A 17,154-nucleotide genomic window follows, 5' to 3' on the forward strand; every position below is an offset into this window, starting at 1 on the left:
TCACCTCTTTGTCTGCCTTGGATGCTGCGAAGAGCCAAGATGTTCTGCTCGTCTGAGAGGAACTGCTTCATCTTGTGAAAGGGCTCCTTGCCGCGAACGGTCAGTTTGTTCCATGGCTTGGGCCGGGCCAGAATCTCGCTCACGGACCCTTGAGACAGTCCCAAGACATAGTGTCCGAAAATGCGCTGTCCGATATTGTGCTTGATCAGCTGTTCCTTCACCTGCCGGGCGATTTCTGCCGTGTCTATCTCCTCGCCCTCGGAGGCGCTCCCAGCACTTTCTGACTGGCTGGGAGACGGGGCCATGCCATTTACATCTGGGCTCTGTTGTAATGGACTTTGGGAAGATATGGAGTTTGTGCTGTATGGACCTGTTGAAAAAATCATGCTTGTGCTTCCTGCTTCCTGCATGGCCTTGGAGTAGAAGGACTGCATTAGCTGTCGTTGGAGGAGAGAGTTTAGTGCAAATTTTCCCGTAGAAGCCAGGGGTAGGCTGGGGCTTGCCAGGGATGAGCTGAAAAAGTCTTGCGTTAACCCCGCTGGTGAGAACTGGTGTGTACCATTAGTATTGGAAGCCTGCTCCCCCGTGTTGCGGGACAACTGAGGAGGAGGGGAGGCCGGCAAAGGTCCAGGACGCCGACTCTCAGGCTGGTCTTTCCCTTTTCTCCTGGCTGACCCTACAAGGAAGGGCAAACATAATGCATTATGGGGGATTCAAAAGGGAAAAAAAACCAAGACCAAAATGCCAAGTTTGCCCCACAAAAGGGAAAAAAAAAAAGTGCAGATTTTCCAAGGGCCAATGAGGTGTGTTGGTTTGTTTTTCAATTGAATTTTTAAATTAGCCAAACGAGGCCCCCCGAAACAAGCAACATGCATATCATGTTTGCACCTTTCTTGTACGTTGCAGCCTGGAGAGTCCCCTCGACACAGATTCAAACCCCTACAGTGGCAAGGAGCCGGTACCACACACAGGAAAGAGTCGACAGGTCGCGGGGCCTCTTATCGGGCCGCTAGCATTCGAGCTATTACCAGAAGGGCCCCACCTGAGAAGCAGCAAACACTGACATTTTGGGACCAACAGGTTCTCACACCACGTGCTCTGAGGGCGAACGCACTGCACCAAGTCCACTCGATCGAAGGCACGCACATTTTAAGAATGAAATATCATCGGAGCCCGAGACACTGTTAAACGGTTTACCAGCTGCCAAAACCAGAAGCAGTCAGTGACGCCACCATTTTGGGACGAGCAAAGAAAGGCTAAGGATGGGGGATGCGCTCCCAAGGAAAACCTGACAAAAGGAAGAAAAGCTGCACTGAGGCTGGAGGCAGCCCCGGAAACACCACAAGACAGAGGCGCACGACTGGAACGGACCACAGAGGCCACCATCCTCCGAGTGTCCCTCCTGGCCTCTCCTGCAACGCCGGCCCTAACTGACCTCCGCAGGTGCGCTGCGGCCGCGCGCTCGCCGTGCGCATCGGTAAGCGGGGCGGGGGAGGGGAGGAGCCGTGAGGAGGACCAGGAGGAGACCAAGCGCTCATTAGTCAAGGCTGTCATCAACCGCTGATGTTCCTGTCATGCATCGGCCCAGACTCACGGTTCACCTTCCTCTTCCTCGGCCCCCGGAGGGGACCGAGCGCGGCACGCGAGACCCTTGTCAACCTACCGCTCAGGTCGCTGTTGGAGATGCGCAGCGCGGCATTCTCGGACTGCAGCGAGCGGTTCTTCTCCAGCAGCAGCACCTCCAGGGGCTTGGATGCGTCCTAGATGAGGCAGAGCAGGGCTCACTGCGGGGCCGGCCCCCCTCCCGCTCCCCAGGGCCGCCAGGGCCCGCAACCCCTGCGCCCACGGCTTGTGCACCCTGCTCTCGGACCCCTCTGCGTTACAGAAAGCTGCCTTCCCCTGAAGATGCTCCCACGCACGTGGACAGCACTCGGGTTCCTTTCCAAAAGAATGCATTCCAGCGGCAGCTGTTCTTCTTTTAGACCCATGTGGCTTCTAGACAATTCATTATTCTCTATGCCGTCCCCAAGTTCCAGGCGTCTATACCCGTGCCTCCTCTGCGAGGACTGGCTGCCCAGCCACAGTCAGCTGCCGTCTGGGCATCAGCAGCGGGATCCCATTTGATGCCTTAGAATTCTACCTGGCCAGGGCGCCTGGGTGGCACAGCGGTTAAAGCGTCTGCCTTCGGCTCAGGGCGTGATCCCGGCGTTATGGAATCGAGCCCCACGTCAGGCTCCTCCACTATGAGCCTGCTTCTTCCTCTCCCACTCCCCCTGCTTGTGTTCCTTCTCTCACTGGCTGTCTCTATGTCAAATAAATAAATAAAATCTTTAAAAAAAAAAAAAATTCTACCTGGCCACCGGGTGACCCAGCGCCACGGTCATTTTGCCCCGCCCTTTCTCCATGTGAGGCAGCAGCCAAAGAGAGTTCCTAAGCCAGTCTGTTTGGGGCTGGTCTCTGACACAATCTACAAGTGGTCTTATCCACGTTCTTAGTGCCCGCCCAAGTGAAATCACGTCATGTGAACTGAGCTCCCCGTCTGGAAAACACTGACTTTTCTCTTCTTGCCTCTTTTTAATTAAAGATAATGTGCTTGAACTTGTTTAAGGTTCCCGGGAAAGGACTCGTCAGCTGTAGGCAGGAGGTTTCACAGAAACTTCGAGAGCGTGAGGCTTGCCCGGGGACGGACAGTGACCACGGCGAGCTGGCCCTCACGCACACCGACAGCAAACGAGAGTGCATACCTGTGTCCCAGAGCCCTCGGACGGTGCAAACTCCATGGATTTCAGAATGCTGTGGAGAGCAAGACAGAGCGGTTATTCCCCACTCCTACCTTCGATAACGGCCACACTAATGAACACTAACATCACACTTTCCTGCACTCCAGGAACGGAGCAACTGACAGCTTTAACAACCTCCCTGGCAGCATGATAATCTGATAGTGTCTCTAGAATAACTATTCAACTAGCAGTTGGCCAGCAAAAGTTTCTTGCCCAGCATGTAAATCATTCCATATGGAATCACACCAGGGCTGTTCGGAGTATAATTTTAAAGTTGAACACAGACGTAACATTGTTGCAAGCGGAATGTATTTGTGAAGCTTACAGGGAATGAAAAAGTTGTAAGAAGGAAGCCAGAGAGAGAAGCCTCATCCCTCCCACCTGTCCCCCGGGGCCAGACGCTCACTTGGTGGCTGGCACGCGGGGACCTGGGAAAATAGGCAAAAAGCGAGGTTCCAAATTGCACGGCTCAAAGGCTGGCCACAGACCTGCTGGGCAGCCCCAGGCGCTGCGGGGGAGCAGGACTATTTCTCCTTTGTTCTCCTTATCGCTGAAATCACTTTGGTCCCAACCTGTCTCCACAAGTCCGAGAGAGCCGAGTGAGTTCAGGGGCCCAGAACCACAGTTTGCAGCATTCCTTTCAAAGGGACATTCCTTCCTTTCTGTGAGGCTCTCTGGGAGGGAAGGACAGTGAGTCCGCATGGCCCCAGAAGCTTGGGAAGGCAAGCGAGAGTGGCTGTGGTCCCCAGCACCGGGCCACTTGTGCTCTTCCAGCCTTCTCGCAGCCATGACTTCGGCCTCTGCAATCTTTAAGTTCCGCAGAAGTGTCATGAAGAGAGCAGAGTCCCGGGGGGAAAAATGCCCAGGGTCCTGGGAGACCACGCTTGCAGCCCCCGTGGCGGTTAGTAAGGAGCTGATGGCTTAGTTTATCTGCGGTTTTATCTTCGTAGTGGCCCGAGTCACACAGACTAACAGCACAGGAACGAAAGAGCAGCTGGGGTAGGGGGAGAGGGGAGGAACCTCATAATTTTATTTTATGGTGAGCTATTGAAAATCGTAAGAACTCGGGGCCGCATTGCGTCAGCCGGGAGAGAAGTGACGAGCGGTCTGGAACTTGTCCTTTTTTTACGGCCGTCCTGTTTGCGGCTATATTCTTGTCTGAGATCTTCTTTAGGATCGGGTAACAAAAGACTAAAGTGAGCCCGTAAGCTTACACCCAACACACCAGCATCTGTTCGTTCGTTCCCCAGATCTTTACCGATGTCCTACTGGGTGCCTGGCACTCGGAGAATCAGAGCTGCTCTGCCCCTCACCCTTGCAAACCCCACAGGCTGTCACAGGTAGACGACAAAATCCGAATAGCACTCGAGAGAGAACACCTGATGGGCGCCCTTGGCAGCAGAAATCTCCTCGGGTTGGAGACGGGGTCTGTCTCAGAAGGAGTCAGTGTCTGAGAAGGGCCTGGAAGGAGCAGGGCATTTTACAGACCACCGAGGTGGGCAGGGGGCCCGGGGGCAGAGATGGGATGGGAGGTGGGGCATGTGTCTGGAAGCGGGAGGGCAGGAACGTATTTTAGCAGAAAAGCCACCCGAGTGGGGCCTTCAGATGCCGACCTGGGGCTGGTGGGGGGGCGCGGTGTGCACGTGGAGCAGAAAGGGCCACTAGGAATGTGGGCACAGTTCAGGGAGGAAGACGCTGGCCAGTGTGCAACGGCTGCGTGGGAGGGAATGGACCTGACCATGTCACATGCGGGAACAGAGGTGAGCCAAGAGGACATGGGGAACTGAACTGCGTGGACAGGAGGGGGCTGGGAGCGGAGGCCTTCACATCAGAGTTTCTCTGACTCAGCACTAAAAGGCACACGTTTTCTCCTGAGCGGGAGGAAGAGAGGAAGGAAGGACGATGGGGACAGGAGAGGCAGATACAGAAGGTCGGACAGGTGAATAAAACACGCCCCAAGGCTGTTAGAGGGGAGGCTGGACCTGCTGTAGGTGGGTATAGGGGGTGTCCAAGGAGGTGCTCCAAGGCTGTCTGCGGCCAGAGGGGGCAAGACTGTTCAGGCAGACACACGCTGGGCCGCTAGGCACCGGGGCTGAAGAGCCACTTGGAGGCAAGTCGCCAGTGAGGCTAGAGCAGATCATGACCGAGGGAGGACGATGGGCCCCGGGGGCGGGAAGGTCGAAGAGGCCTTCCCGGGGGGCTTTTTCAGCAAACCCGAGGGAATGGAATTGAGAATACAAAGAACCGCATGGTGAGTGGGTGTAGGCTTATTTTAAAAGGAGAAATTAAAAGTGTGTGTGTGGGGGGCTGATGGGATAGCAGGGGAGTAGGAAGGGAGCCGGGGTAGCGAGTAGGGGGTCAGCCTGGAGAGATGGGAGGGAGATGCCAAGACCAGAGCAGGGAGTCTCAGGCCAAGGGGACGTCTGCGGAGGGGCTGGGGCCCAATAGGGGGGAGCAGAAGGACCCCGTTCCTGCAGCAGCCGAGAACACAGGCCTGCAGGGCCCGGGGACCGTCTGCCGTGTTTGAGAGCCAAGCCATAGAGGCAGGGCCGCCCATGAGCTCCAGGAGGGCTGGGGGCAGCCTTGGGGGAGGGAGTTTGAGGCAACAGGGCAAGGCTGAAGGCCGGGCATGACGGGAGGACTTCTGCTTGAGAATGTTCGCATCAGCACCGGAGGCGTGACAGGCCTCCAGCTGTTGCCTCCGGATGGGAAACCGGAAGTTGAAAGAAGAGAGTCCTGGGGTCTGAAGGTGGTCAGGGAGGTTGTGAGCCCACACGTACTCTTCCAACTGGAAAACACTTCCCTGGGGGCTCCTGGGTGGCTCAGTTGGTTAAGCGTCTGCCTTTGGCTCAGGTCCTGGGGTCCTGAGATTGAGCCCCGCGTCGGGCTCCCTGCTCAGATGGGGAGTCTGCTTCTCCCTCTCCCTCTGCCCCTCTCACCCCCCGACCCTCAAATAAATAAGTAAAATCTTAAAAAAAAAAAAAAAAACCCAAAACCCAAGACAAAACATTTCCCTGCTCTGCTCCTCCTTCCCGCCGGAACAAAAGCTCGTATTTCGTAATTTCCATCGGGGCAACGTGTCCCCCGATTCTGTGCATACTGGCATACTTTACATGCACGGCGTCTTAGAGTACGTCCAAAGAGCTCAGGCACAGGCCTGAGTGCACACGCCCACGGCTCTGGGCAGCCCGGGACATGGCCTGGTGATGCAGCGGCCGCCAAGGCCCAGAGCGAGGGCCCGTGGCCACCCCGTCCCTGGCACAGCGTTTCCTCAGCAGAAGTTGCCAGCGAGCCCTGGCTTGCGGGGGGCCGTGCCGGCGTCTCCACACTTACTTTAGTTCTTTCTTCACTTCTTCATAGTCAGCCTGTCCTTTGAGTTTTTCTTCCAGTTGCTGAAAACAGAGGAATTTTATTAGTGGCTGTGTCTGAAACAGGTTGAGGGACCTGGCTAGGAAGCAAATGTTTGTGTCCCCCCCCACCCCCAATCCGTAGTGTTGCATCCCAACCCCCAGGGTGATGGCGTTAGGAGGCAGGGACTTTGGGGGCGACTGGGGCACCAGGGGGGAGCCCCATGGATGAGATTAGTGTCCTCGTCCAGGAGACCCCGCGGAGCTCCCTTGCCCCAGTGTGTGCGGACATGGCGGGAAGACAGATGCTGGTCCGTGAATCAGAAAGGGAGGCTTCAGCAGACACGGAATTTGCCAGCCTCCAGAACTGTGAGAAATACACGTTTTCTGTTTAAACCACCCAGTTCACCATGTCCTGCTATGGCACTTGGACAGCCTTTGCTGACGACAGTCCCTAGAAAACTTCCAGCTGTCCCTGAGAGGCAACGCAAACGTGTCGAAGGGAATGGTGCCAATGTGCGGGGTCACGTTCTTGGCCTTTGCACTTCTGGTCCGGCGCGAGCGTGTGTGTGAGTGGGTGCGGGCAAGAGTGAATGTGTGCACACACGCACGCGGTAATATAAGGCGTAACATAAAACTTAAGTAGAACAGAGCTTTATGAAAGTGGGAAACAGGATGGGAAAAGGCCACTTTGTATGAAATACCACGAAATGGCAAACAGAACGGAGAGAAGTTCTCGGCACTTCCACATCAGCGTGCGGCTTTTCGCGAGCTATGTTAGGCTAGCGGACATGTGCAGTCAGTTGTCAACATCTTTGGTGGGACCCTGCTAACAAGAGGTACAGGCCCTTTGTCGCTGAGTGTTGGCATCAGATGGGCATCAGGGAAAAAGCATTTGCATCTCCAGATCTGCCCCCCCCCCCGACATGGGCATTTTAGGAGCGGAGGCCCGTCGAGCTGTGTGGTCTTTTTGTCTGAGTCCCGCGGGAGGGCGCTTGCAGGGAGCCTGGACGGCAGGGCCAAGGCAGGGCACAGTCGTCTCCCTGGCCCTCGAGTGCCCTTCAGAGGGGGAAAGGGACGACACGTACCGGCCATGCCGATGCTCCGGGAGCTCCCGCGGCGCTCGTGTGGCTGGATTGTGCAGAGCTCTGCAGGGCTTTCCTGCCAGGAGGGGCCTTTGGCTTTGGGTGGTCAGCAGAGGACGCTCCCCTCTGTGAGGGTGTTTGGTTTGCTTTCGACCTCCCGCAAAGCGGCAGGGAATAAGGCAGCCTCACATAAAACACAGAGACCCAGCGGGGTGGGGGGTGGGCGGGGGATGGCTGACCATTTAGCACGTTTCCAGGCCTGGGGTGAACAAATTCCAGGTCCCGAATCCACAGCGTTCCCAGTTGCCTTTTTAGGTTCTGCTTGGCCAGCCGTGGCTATAGCCACAGTTTAAGGCCCACTGAGAATGTTCTAGAGTGTGGGGAGATGCCCACCTGGCCCATCAGGCTTGATGCTCACCTGAATCTCAACTTGCTTGCTGTTCAAGAATTCAGGTGTTCTGTAAACTCAACTCATTTAGCTCATCTTTTCCTATCGCCTTTGCTGGCAGTTTCTTGTGCGTATTTCCACCATGTACGAGTGCTCTGCCCTAGTTCCTTTTTATGACCTCTTGCCAATTGTATATATCATGACGGCTTCTCATCATGATCAAACGGGGAGGGGGGGGAGGTAGCATGCACTCATTTTCCAAAAAAAGATTCTTCGAAGGTGCTCTCGGAGAAGCAATTACTTCATTCTCCCTACAGGCGTGTGCCAGCCCTCCCAGACAAAAGACCCTTGGCTGCAAGTACCTTCAAGGCTGTGGACTTCACGGACGCTGGATGTGGAACATGCGTAAAACTTGCTCGTGTTCAGTGAACACGAGAGAGACAGCAGAAAGCGCAGCGAGAGGGGCAAATGTGGAGCACTTCAGAAGCCAGCAGGGCACTGAACCTGGAGTCAGTCCGTCACTTATGAGCGGGACACCTTGGGGGACGGTAATCAGTGTTTCATCTGTGAGATACAGAAGGGCAGCAATGACCTCAAAGGGTCGGGGGACGGAGCACAGGGCCAGGTCCTGGTGTGGATGTGACACCACGGGGCTTTGATGTGGGGCTGTCGTCACTGCCAAGTCTCCCAGGGAGCACGGCTTTGCAGGCCCGTGATGGGCCCTAATTAGAAGGTTTTAGGACTGGAGTCATGTCACGTGGTCGGACGTGACAGTTTTCACTGAGGACTGAATTGTCTGCTGAAATTTCAGCCACCTACCCGGGGCAGCTTAATCAAGAAGAACCCAAGCCCGCTTCTGTAAACCTCTGACATGTTTCTTTGGGCAGAAGAACCAGCCCTGACAGGGCTGCCTGACATAGCCTGTCCGGACCTGTGAGCCTGTCCTCACCAGTCTCTGGGGAGTGTGACTTCCCAGAGCCACACTCTGTCTTCTGCTTGGGTCTTTGACCAGAGACTCCTTTCTGGGTGCCTGAAAAGTCTAGTTTTAAAAACTCTCAATCTGGAAAGGTTAACAGGTGCTCCGTCCGATGCCCTCTGGGGAGAAAGGCTCCTCCCAGATTTCACGAGTGCTCCTTGGCTGGGCCAGATTCGGTGCTGGGTTCTATGGCCCCAACACGATCTCACTTAACCGCTGTGCCCCTTCTGCGGACGTGGCTGTGTGCCCACAGGAAAGAAGATCAATCACTGAACTCTACGATCAAATCGTGTTCGAGCAGAGGCCGCCCCCACTCAGCTTCCCCCTGCAATTCCAGGAGGAACTGACGATGCTCACGTGCGGAGGCCAAGCCAGCTGCTTGCTGGAGGCCTGGGCTCCGGAGCCTGACAGATCAGCCAAGGCCCGGCTCTGCCACTTAGCTGCAGGGTGACCTTGAACAAGACACTGAACTTCTCCGAGTCTCAGTTTATTCATCTGTAAAATGGGGATAACGGTACCCACGGTAGTACTTTGGTGAGGTCCGGATAGAATAATGCTCACTGAACGCGCGGCAAAGCACTCTGGAGATGGGGGGTGGTTGCCGCTACTGGTGTTATTTGGACTTTATCCCTGGGGGGGTGGTATCGAGTAGGACTGTATGATGTTGGAAGCGGCTCTCCAGCTCTAAATCCAGGGCTCTGTTTATGAGGTTCTCTGCTTCCCAATGGGCTTAGCCTGTTGGGCCTCACGCTCCTCCTCTGGACAATGGGGGGAGTAAGAATGCGGGTTCTCAAAGGCCAGCGGTGAGGACATGCAGGACAAATGCAGGCTGCCAGAGCCCCTCCGACAGGACGGTCGCAGGATGCAAGTCCCATCCATTTAGTAACACGGAGCACACATGTGGTCCCGGGAGCTCAGCAGGTGTTGTCGAAAGGATCTTCAGTTGCCGGAAGAATGATCCCTATGAAGTTCTTAAAATGTTCTAGGGCTACCAACTCACAGGACCCCTGGCAGGAAGACCGATGTGGAGACCCTTGGAAAGGCCTTTCTTCTGGGTGGCACAGCCGGGGGCAGAGCAGTGACTCATCTATACCACCAAACAGACAGAGGGCTGGGGAGGTGACCCCACTGCCATGTGCAGATGCCTCAGTCTTTCCCTCCAGATGGTCAGAGCCAGGCTTTGTGAGCCAGCAGTGCTCTCTGAAGCCCAACAGCTCAGGCTAGGGGCAGCGGTGGGTGACCGGGCTCCCGGGTCCGGGATGGGGGGTGGGGTGTGGGGTGTGGGTCTGAGGCCCCGCCCCTCGGGTTGACACACCATCTCTGAGGTCCTGGCTGCGGCTGCATGTGCCTCCCTTCACCTGCACGGGAAACTCATCTGGTCTCCAGGGTTCCTTGGCGAGAGGTAGCAGGCACGTAAATTTAGGATCTACTGATGCCGGGCGTGTGTTGGGGGCGGGGGAAGCCCAGGGGCCCCAGGTGGGCCCTGTGCACATGTGGCCAGACTGTGGCGGGGGAGGGACAGTTATCCCGGAGGGCTCACTGCAGGCTGGAAAAGTGTGACCCCGGACCGTGAATGGGGATCCCCAGGAAGGCAGCCCTATCAGAGGTCACTTCTGATTTCCTCGAGCTGTGATCCAGGTGTGACCCAGGCAGCCAACTCCTTCTCGTGGAATGGTGCCATCACAGGAGGGTCCATGCTCAATGCTCGGGCCACCGGGGCACTGCCCGCAGGTGAAACACTCGGATCTGATTCAAGGTGACCAGGGACATGTGTGTCTTTCCAAAAGGACTCCTCACAGATTCCCACAAGTAATCAGCTCCTGAAAGCACTTCTAGTAACGCCCTGGTTTACAGCCGCTCTGGAGAAGTTCACTTGCCGTCTCCTGCTCCCGCCTCCATCCTCACGCGGACTTCGAGGCCTGTGGCTTGGAGCCCCTCAGTTTTTCTGAGATTGATTGCAGGGTGGTCTTCCCCGGGGCCTCACCATGGTGGCCGGGCAGATGGCCTCTGCTTCCTGCCCCAGGGGCCACCTTCGCCCTCCTCCTCCCCACGGAAGCCTTACTCCTTCCTCTCCCTGAATCTGTGCTCACAACGTCTTTGAGACCCAGCCAGCACAAGGCTGGGGGAGGCCCGGCCCCAGGCTCCCTGCTACTGGGACTTTGGACATTCGGGCTCGTTTGTGCGACCCAGGGTAAGTCTTTCCTGCTGGCGGACAGGCACAGCGGAGGGACACGCACAGGCCTCTCTAACCTCAGTGACCTCCTCCGAGAGACCACGATCATCACCACGGCCGCTTGTGTGGTGAGCCTGAGACGACGGTAAGACGCTTGTTGAATTTAACTGAATTGAAGGCAGCCTCCCTGCAGGGTAAATCCGCTGCTGGGTGAGGGAACCTACGTATTGAAGAGCCAGCATCCAGAAACAAAGACACTGAGTGAAGCTAGAGAAGTGATTATTAGTGTTTTCCCTGGCCCAACCCTCTGAGGGACACAGCGTGCTCTACGGTGGGTCAACGGGACCGATCAGGACTATAGGAGATGGTGGGGGGGGAGCAGGACAGAGAGCGGGGGAGGCATGTGGTTTGGAGACAGCCCCCCAGGTGATTCTAACACACCCCCAGCCCCCAGTGGGAAGTACTCATCTTTAGAAAATACAGTTTCTCCCAATGGGAGATTGGCATTCCTTTAGCCAGCCTTTCTTATAAATACCCATTTTAAATTGAAGCTATTGGTAGCATGATTTTCTGTGCTTGAGCAAGTGAAACGCAGGTGACTGCCTAATTATGCTGCCTCTGTACTGAAGAGCTCCGACAGAAGGCCACAGAACAGAGATATCAAAAAAAGCAGCGTTGTAATGGCAGCTGGGTTATTCCATTAATTACAAATACAGAACGATCCCATACAAGTGGCAATGTGCTTGAGTACTTGGCAGATTCGGCAGGAAGAAACGTCTCCCACTTCTGAGTCTGTTTCCATGTCTATTTCAAGGTGAGAGGGGGCCCCACTGGATGTGGACAGCGATGCGTTTAGGGTGAACTGGGCTCGAGGAAGTGGAATGTGGGGAAAGAGACTGGCAGCCCTCAAACGGCTGATTCATCCTCACGCAATGACCGATCAAGCGTCCAGGTGAGGAAACAGGAGTTGCAAGAGAAGGAGGCTTCCAAGGTGCTGGAGAAAGCAAACCAACGGCTCCCCAAATGTATTCCATTTCAGGGTATGCCGCTGAGAAAACCCCAAACAGCTTAAGAGGTGAGAGATCAACCCCCGTCCCCATGTCCCCTCAGTGACTGTATTCAAGTCCGTTAGCCTTTGTCTCAAAGACCATCGTCAACGTGCAAGGCAAAACCACCCCTAACGCCAAGCATCGGAGGTGGGCTGGAAGCCGGAGCATCCTCAGACGGTGATCTCAGTTCGAGCCTCGGCTCGCTCAGTGTGTCCCAGAGTCCCCCGGAGCTGAACGGCATGGTCCCAGAAGGAGAAGACTGGGGCGCTGGGGAGGGAGAGGGAGGAACAGGAAAGAAAAGCCCCAGGGAAAGTTCGGGTGCCGCTCCTGGCTGCTTCCGAGCAGCCATGGCTGCCGGGCCGGAGACCCCCCCCATCGGAAAAGCATCTGGTTGCCAATCTGATGGGTCCCATTCATAACGTATTTTTCCTAATAACTGTATGGCTGTTTAGTTTAGATTTCAGACTATAAATTATACACATTAGAAAAAAAAAAAGCCCTGGGAAGGTATCTCATTCAATTAACCTTACTCCTTTGGGTGGGGGAGGTAGCTGTGCCCGTCTGGGGGAGGCTAATGCCTTTTGTGTGCGGGTTCAGTATTGGGGAGATCTTCACTCCTGGTGACAAGGGGTTAAGATAATTAGAATCAGAGAAGTCTTGTTACTAGAGGATATGTTTTGATTATTAGATCAGAAGAAGATAAGGGAGCGATAATTTTGGAAGAAGTATTGCCAAATTGTTTCATTAACTGCACCGTATTAAAGAATTCCCCCAAGATACGGATAAAGAACATTCATTTGGAAAATGGCGTTTCATTTTTTTGTGTGTGTGAAGGCAAACATTAAAACCTTAACTGATTTAGAAGAAATTGCTTCATAATAAAAAATGTAAGGTCTATAGCCTCTCTCTTGTAGTCAAATGCAGGATATATCTGAGTCATACCCCTTCACTGTAACAAAGCAGAGAAAGGCAAATTATCTAATAATAATGTCACTGCTGGGGTCAGAAATGGCTGTAACATGAGAAAATTAGATTTAATCTAGAAATAAAAAATGAACGCTGGCACTCACTGGGCAGGCCGATGGGAGAATAAGAACCACAGAAGAAGTAAATGCCATGGTCAATGACAAATGTGACAACCCTGTCCCCAAAGCCAGCAGGACCGGCTCCGCAGAGGGGCCCAGGCACCTGGCAGGGGATGAAATGCACCCCGAAGAGGCCAGGAGGAAACCAGGGAGGGAGAGCAGTGGGTGCCCCGGGGTTAGGGAAACTTGGCTTGAGGTCAGAAAGGCAAGGGAAGGGAAATCTCAGTTTTTAAAAAAGTTAAAATGCGCCTAACTACACCCTGGGATTACTTTACATAAGAGAAAGTCTTCCTGACATTTTCACGACTGATCTTGATGCACTGTATTTAGTACATGAAGACTGGGCTTGGCCGTCATTCGTGCGCTCCGCAAACGGATGCTGGGCGGGCACTGCGCAGGCTTGGGACGGATGGCAGAGTGGGGGCCCGTCTGGCCTGGAGGCTGGGCCCACACCCTTGCTAGCCCTGTCACTTATTATCAAATAAGATACCTCCAAGGAGGCCCTTCTGGCCCTGACATGCCACAAATCTAGGGTGCAAGGATTTTCTTCATATTGTGCTAACTGTAACAGATTGAAAGTATCTTAAATCAGGTATAATTAAAATATATATATATACTGAAAGGCTGTTGGAGCTCGATGAAAGGTATGTCTATGCAGATGGCCTGCGACCTTGGCAACCACTCCAACCCCACGCAAGCAGGTGCACAAAATGTCCATCTTTGGGATGCCAGGTGGGGAAGCAGCACCGTGGGTGGGCACTGAGGACGGGGCCTTCTACCAAGTGTTGCCTGCAAGGGTAGTGCCATTGAGGGTAGTGCCATCCACGCAAGAGTTGGTAGAAGGGCTCAAAGTCACTTTCCCTGCCTTGAGCTCCAGGACCCTGCTTCTAGCTCTGTCACCGAGGTTCCAGGTTGCCCTGTGTGCAGTCAATTCCAGACAAGATGGTCTTAGGAAAGGAGCTCTGATGGTACCTGTGTACCCATGTCTCTGAGAGCTGTGTCCAGGGGAACCTCAGGCCTCTTATGCTCCCACTATTCTCACGGGAGGGAAAAACTCTTGCTGATGGTTGGAGCTCAGGCTGAGAAAAACCCGAGCCGTCACTTCGGCTTTGACCGTGAGAACGAATTCTAACCATGACCTGTGCAGACCACAAACGGCAAAGACAACTTGCTCAACAGCCAAGGTGGGGCCAACAAGGTGGCTTCTGAGCTAAGGCCTCTTGCTGTGCTCACTTCACCCAGCACGTGTCCCAGACAGTGAGGACAGGAGCAACCCACTGGGCCAGCTGGCCTCGGGCTCCCTCCAGGGTCGCGAGCGGAAGAAGGCAGAGGCAGCAGGTGTGCGCGTGCGCGTCCGGCCCTCCCTCGGCCCGTGGCCCCCATGACGCCCTTACTTTGAGTGTGCTGTTCTTGGCGCTCAGCTGCTGCTCGAGCTGGGAGATCTGGCTGGCCGAATTCTCACGCAGCTTGGTGAGGCTGGCCTGGAGTCTCTGCACGTCCTCCACCAGCTGGGCGATCTCCCGCTCTTTGGCGGCCAACTCAACTTCCAGGCTGGAGCGGGTCAGCACCTCTATGGCCTGCTCCTGCGGAGGAGAGAGGGAATGACAGAAGTGCCCTGGCTCCGGGCGGGGCTTGTGCTTGTCTGTGCCGGCGACAGAGGCCAGGACGCGCAGGTGGAGTGATGTGGACGGCGCACTGGTGGTGAGACGTAATCTCCTACCTCTGCGGGGACAGACCTGCCAACACCCTCCCCGCACCACCTTCCTGTGTGCATGGCAAATGCGCCTGCGTTTGGCCAATGGACAAGTATTTTTTGGGTGCACACCAGGAACCAGGCACACTCTGTGAGCACAGGGAGAACAGTCCCTCTTGTCCCGGGGCATCCAGTCAGTGGGCGGGGCCGGGCGTCTGAGATGCCAACGTGTGTTGCGCCCCAACCAGGGCACCCAGAAACTGAAGCGGGGATGGAGCCTGGGGTCAGGCTTGGGTGAGGCGTGGGGCTTCAGGAAGACGCTCGGGAGAAGCCTCGTGCACATGGTGACACCTGAGCCACCACCGAAGAAGGTGACAGAAAGGGTCTGGTTGCACGGTGGGGGTGCCCAGGGGGCAGGCTCTGGGGAGGTCCCGTGGAAGATCTGAAGCATTAGGATTTTCTACCCCAAGATGTAATGCAACGTCTCTTGGGTTAGCTACCGTGTTATCCAGAGGCCGGGATGGTGTCTGACCATCTGATTCTCAGAGTCAGCATTTTCAAAAAGAGTTAAAAGATGTGGGAGAACGCACTTGGCGTTTCCTTGCTTTGGAACGCTTTTGATCTTTGATGTTGTGAAAAACTTACTGCCACCCCCCCCCCATTTGCTCATTTTGGAAAATATGCAGAATAAGAAAAAGGTACTAAATAAAAAAAGAAGAAGAAAAAGTCAATTCTACTTCCCAAGGACTAAGGCTGTCCTTTTTTCAAGTTTTAAAAGGAGCTCTGGCTCCTGAAGGACTCTGGAAGCTTTTCTGGCAGGTGGCTGCACTTCTTCTGGGCATGGCCAGGGGACAGGACACACTGGTCTCTGTGACAGCAGACATCTGGGGACAGCTCAGACTACAGTGTGGGATGTCATCATCCTCACTGTCATGCCCCCCCCCCACAAAGTGCCCCAATTCATGTCTTGCTCTTGCCCATACTGGCAGCCGCGGCCCCAGTTGGCAGGTGCAGCCCCACCAGGCCAGGCACGATGTGCCTGTCACAGGGTTCTTACGCTGGGGAACAGCCAGTCATCAGGGAGGTAATTTTTCACATCTCCCTGCTGGGAAATTAAGGACCTGATCATTTAAGAATGTAAAGCTCTGTGTGCAAACGAGTGACCCCTTTCTGTTCCTTTGGTTTGTACTGTCTTGGAAGTAAGGCTTCATTCCTCCTGAGTCCTGGCAGACATGCACATGGCCCCGGTGAGCATCTTCCCACCAGCTTCTTTAAAAGGCACATGCTGTCCAGATCAGTTCTGTTCAGAGTGTGCTCCCCGAACTGGCGCCAACTCACAAAATGTTGCCGGTACACAGGGAGCCAAGCCCAGGAAGGGAGAGTGAGCGTTTAGGAACTTTCCTAGCGATTCAACATTGCTGTGACGCTTTTACTGTCTGCAACCGATCAGGAATTAACAACAAAACCAAACCCATCCTTGACCTCCGAGCGTGGGGGAAGCCCCGCCCTTGACAATGCTGGCTGGGATCCAGGTCAGGAGCTACGGGGACCTGAGACCAGTCCTCCTGGCCGTGCCAGGGGTTACTGCCTATGACATTAGTGAGAGAAGCGTGTGGAAGTGAGCAGTGAGGAGGGAAGGGGGCGGAAGGGCTGGTGGGCAGAAGGAAGACAGGCTCCGTGTCAGGGTGGGAGCACCATCGGAGGACAAGGAGGTTGGAAAGAGCAGGGACGGGGCATGGGCGGGGGTCACTGATGCTGAGGCCAGCTTGAAAAGGAGAGAGCCTGTTGCTACCTGATGGTCACCGCTCAGGAGGGTGGCCAGAAGTGCCCGCACCTGTGGTCGTGGGCCTGGGGGACCAGGGAGGGGACACGATGAGAGGGATATCCAGGGAGGTTGGTCTCATGGGGGTTAGAGATTGAGCTGAGTTACCTCATTCGAACTTATTTATCAATTTTCCAACCTGAGGGATGCCAGCCATAATAATGGTTTCGAGTGCTCTCTGGGAGAGTCTGTACAACCAGCCAAACGGGGCTCTGGGGCTTTAAACGGCCAAGTACAAGTCGAATACACCAGGGATAAGTGGTTCAAATGATATGTGCAGAAACAGCAGCTGGCAGTGCTGAGCCTGGATTCAGGATGGGGACCTGGGAGCCGGCAGTCCCAGAGGGCCATCTGCTCAACTCCAGGGGCCGACACGGGCCCGGCCCCATGCTGGCCGTGCAACCTTGAGCACATCAACGGACTCTCAGGCACCCAGGCCGGCTTCCTCATTCATAACCTAGCCAAAGTCATTCGTGTCTTATATAAGCTCCAAGAGATGAGATCATCCACCCAAAAGCAGTAAGACCTTGGAAAGGAGACAGAAAAGGTCATTCTACTCGAAGCCCAAATGGGGCTCACTTCCTGGCTGTCCCATCACGAAGACACGTGGGAGATAAGGAAGAACCAAACGAGGGCCCAGGAGGTGATCAAGGGGCAGGGTGTGGAGGGAGGTCTGGGCCTGGGTCTCAGGCCCTGGGCACAAGCTAGAAAGGAAGTTGTGCAATGGAGTGAACACAGGCCGACAGGAGGGGCGCT

At 55.1% G+C, this 17,154-nt stretch overlaps 1 protein-coding gene across 1 annotated transcript in view; it reads right to left on the reverse strand.

Moving 5' to 3' along the window:
• Positions 1 to 17,154, reverse strand: part of CUX1 (cut like homeobox 1) — a 339,866-nt gene that overhangs the window by 52,660 nt on the left and 270,052 nt on the right. The window contains 5 exon segments of the mRNA XM_026516065.4: positions 5 to 676; positions 1,664 to 1,760; positions 2,745 to 2,793; positions 6,114 to 6,172; positions 14,278 to 14,466. Of these exon segments, the coding sequence (XP_026371850.3) occupies positions 5 to 676; positions 1,664 to 1,760; positions 2,745 to 2,793; positions 6,114 to 6,172; positions 14,278 to 14,466 (1,066 nt within the window).

The sequence above is a fragment of the Ursus arctos genome, unplaced genomic scaffold, assembly GCF_023065955.2.
Source record: "Ursus arctos isolate Adak ecotype North America unplaced genomic scaffold, UrsArc2.0 scaffold_2, whole genome shotgun sequence".
Taxonomy (NCBI): domain Eukaryota; kingdom Metazoa; phylum Chordata; class Mammalia; order Carnivora; family Ursidae; genus Ursus; species Ursus arctos.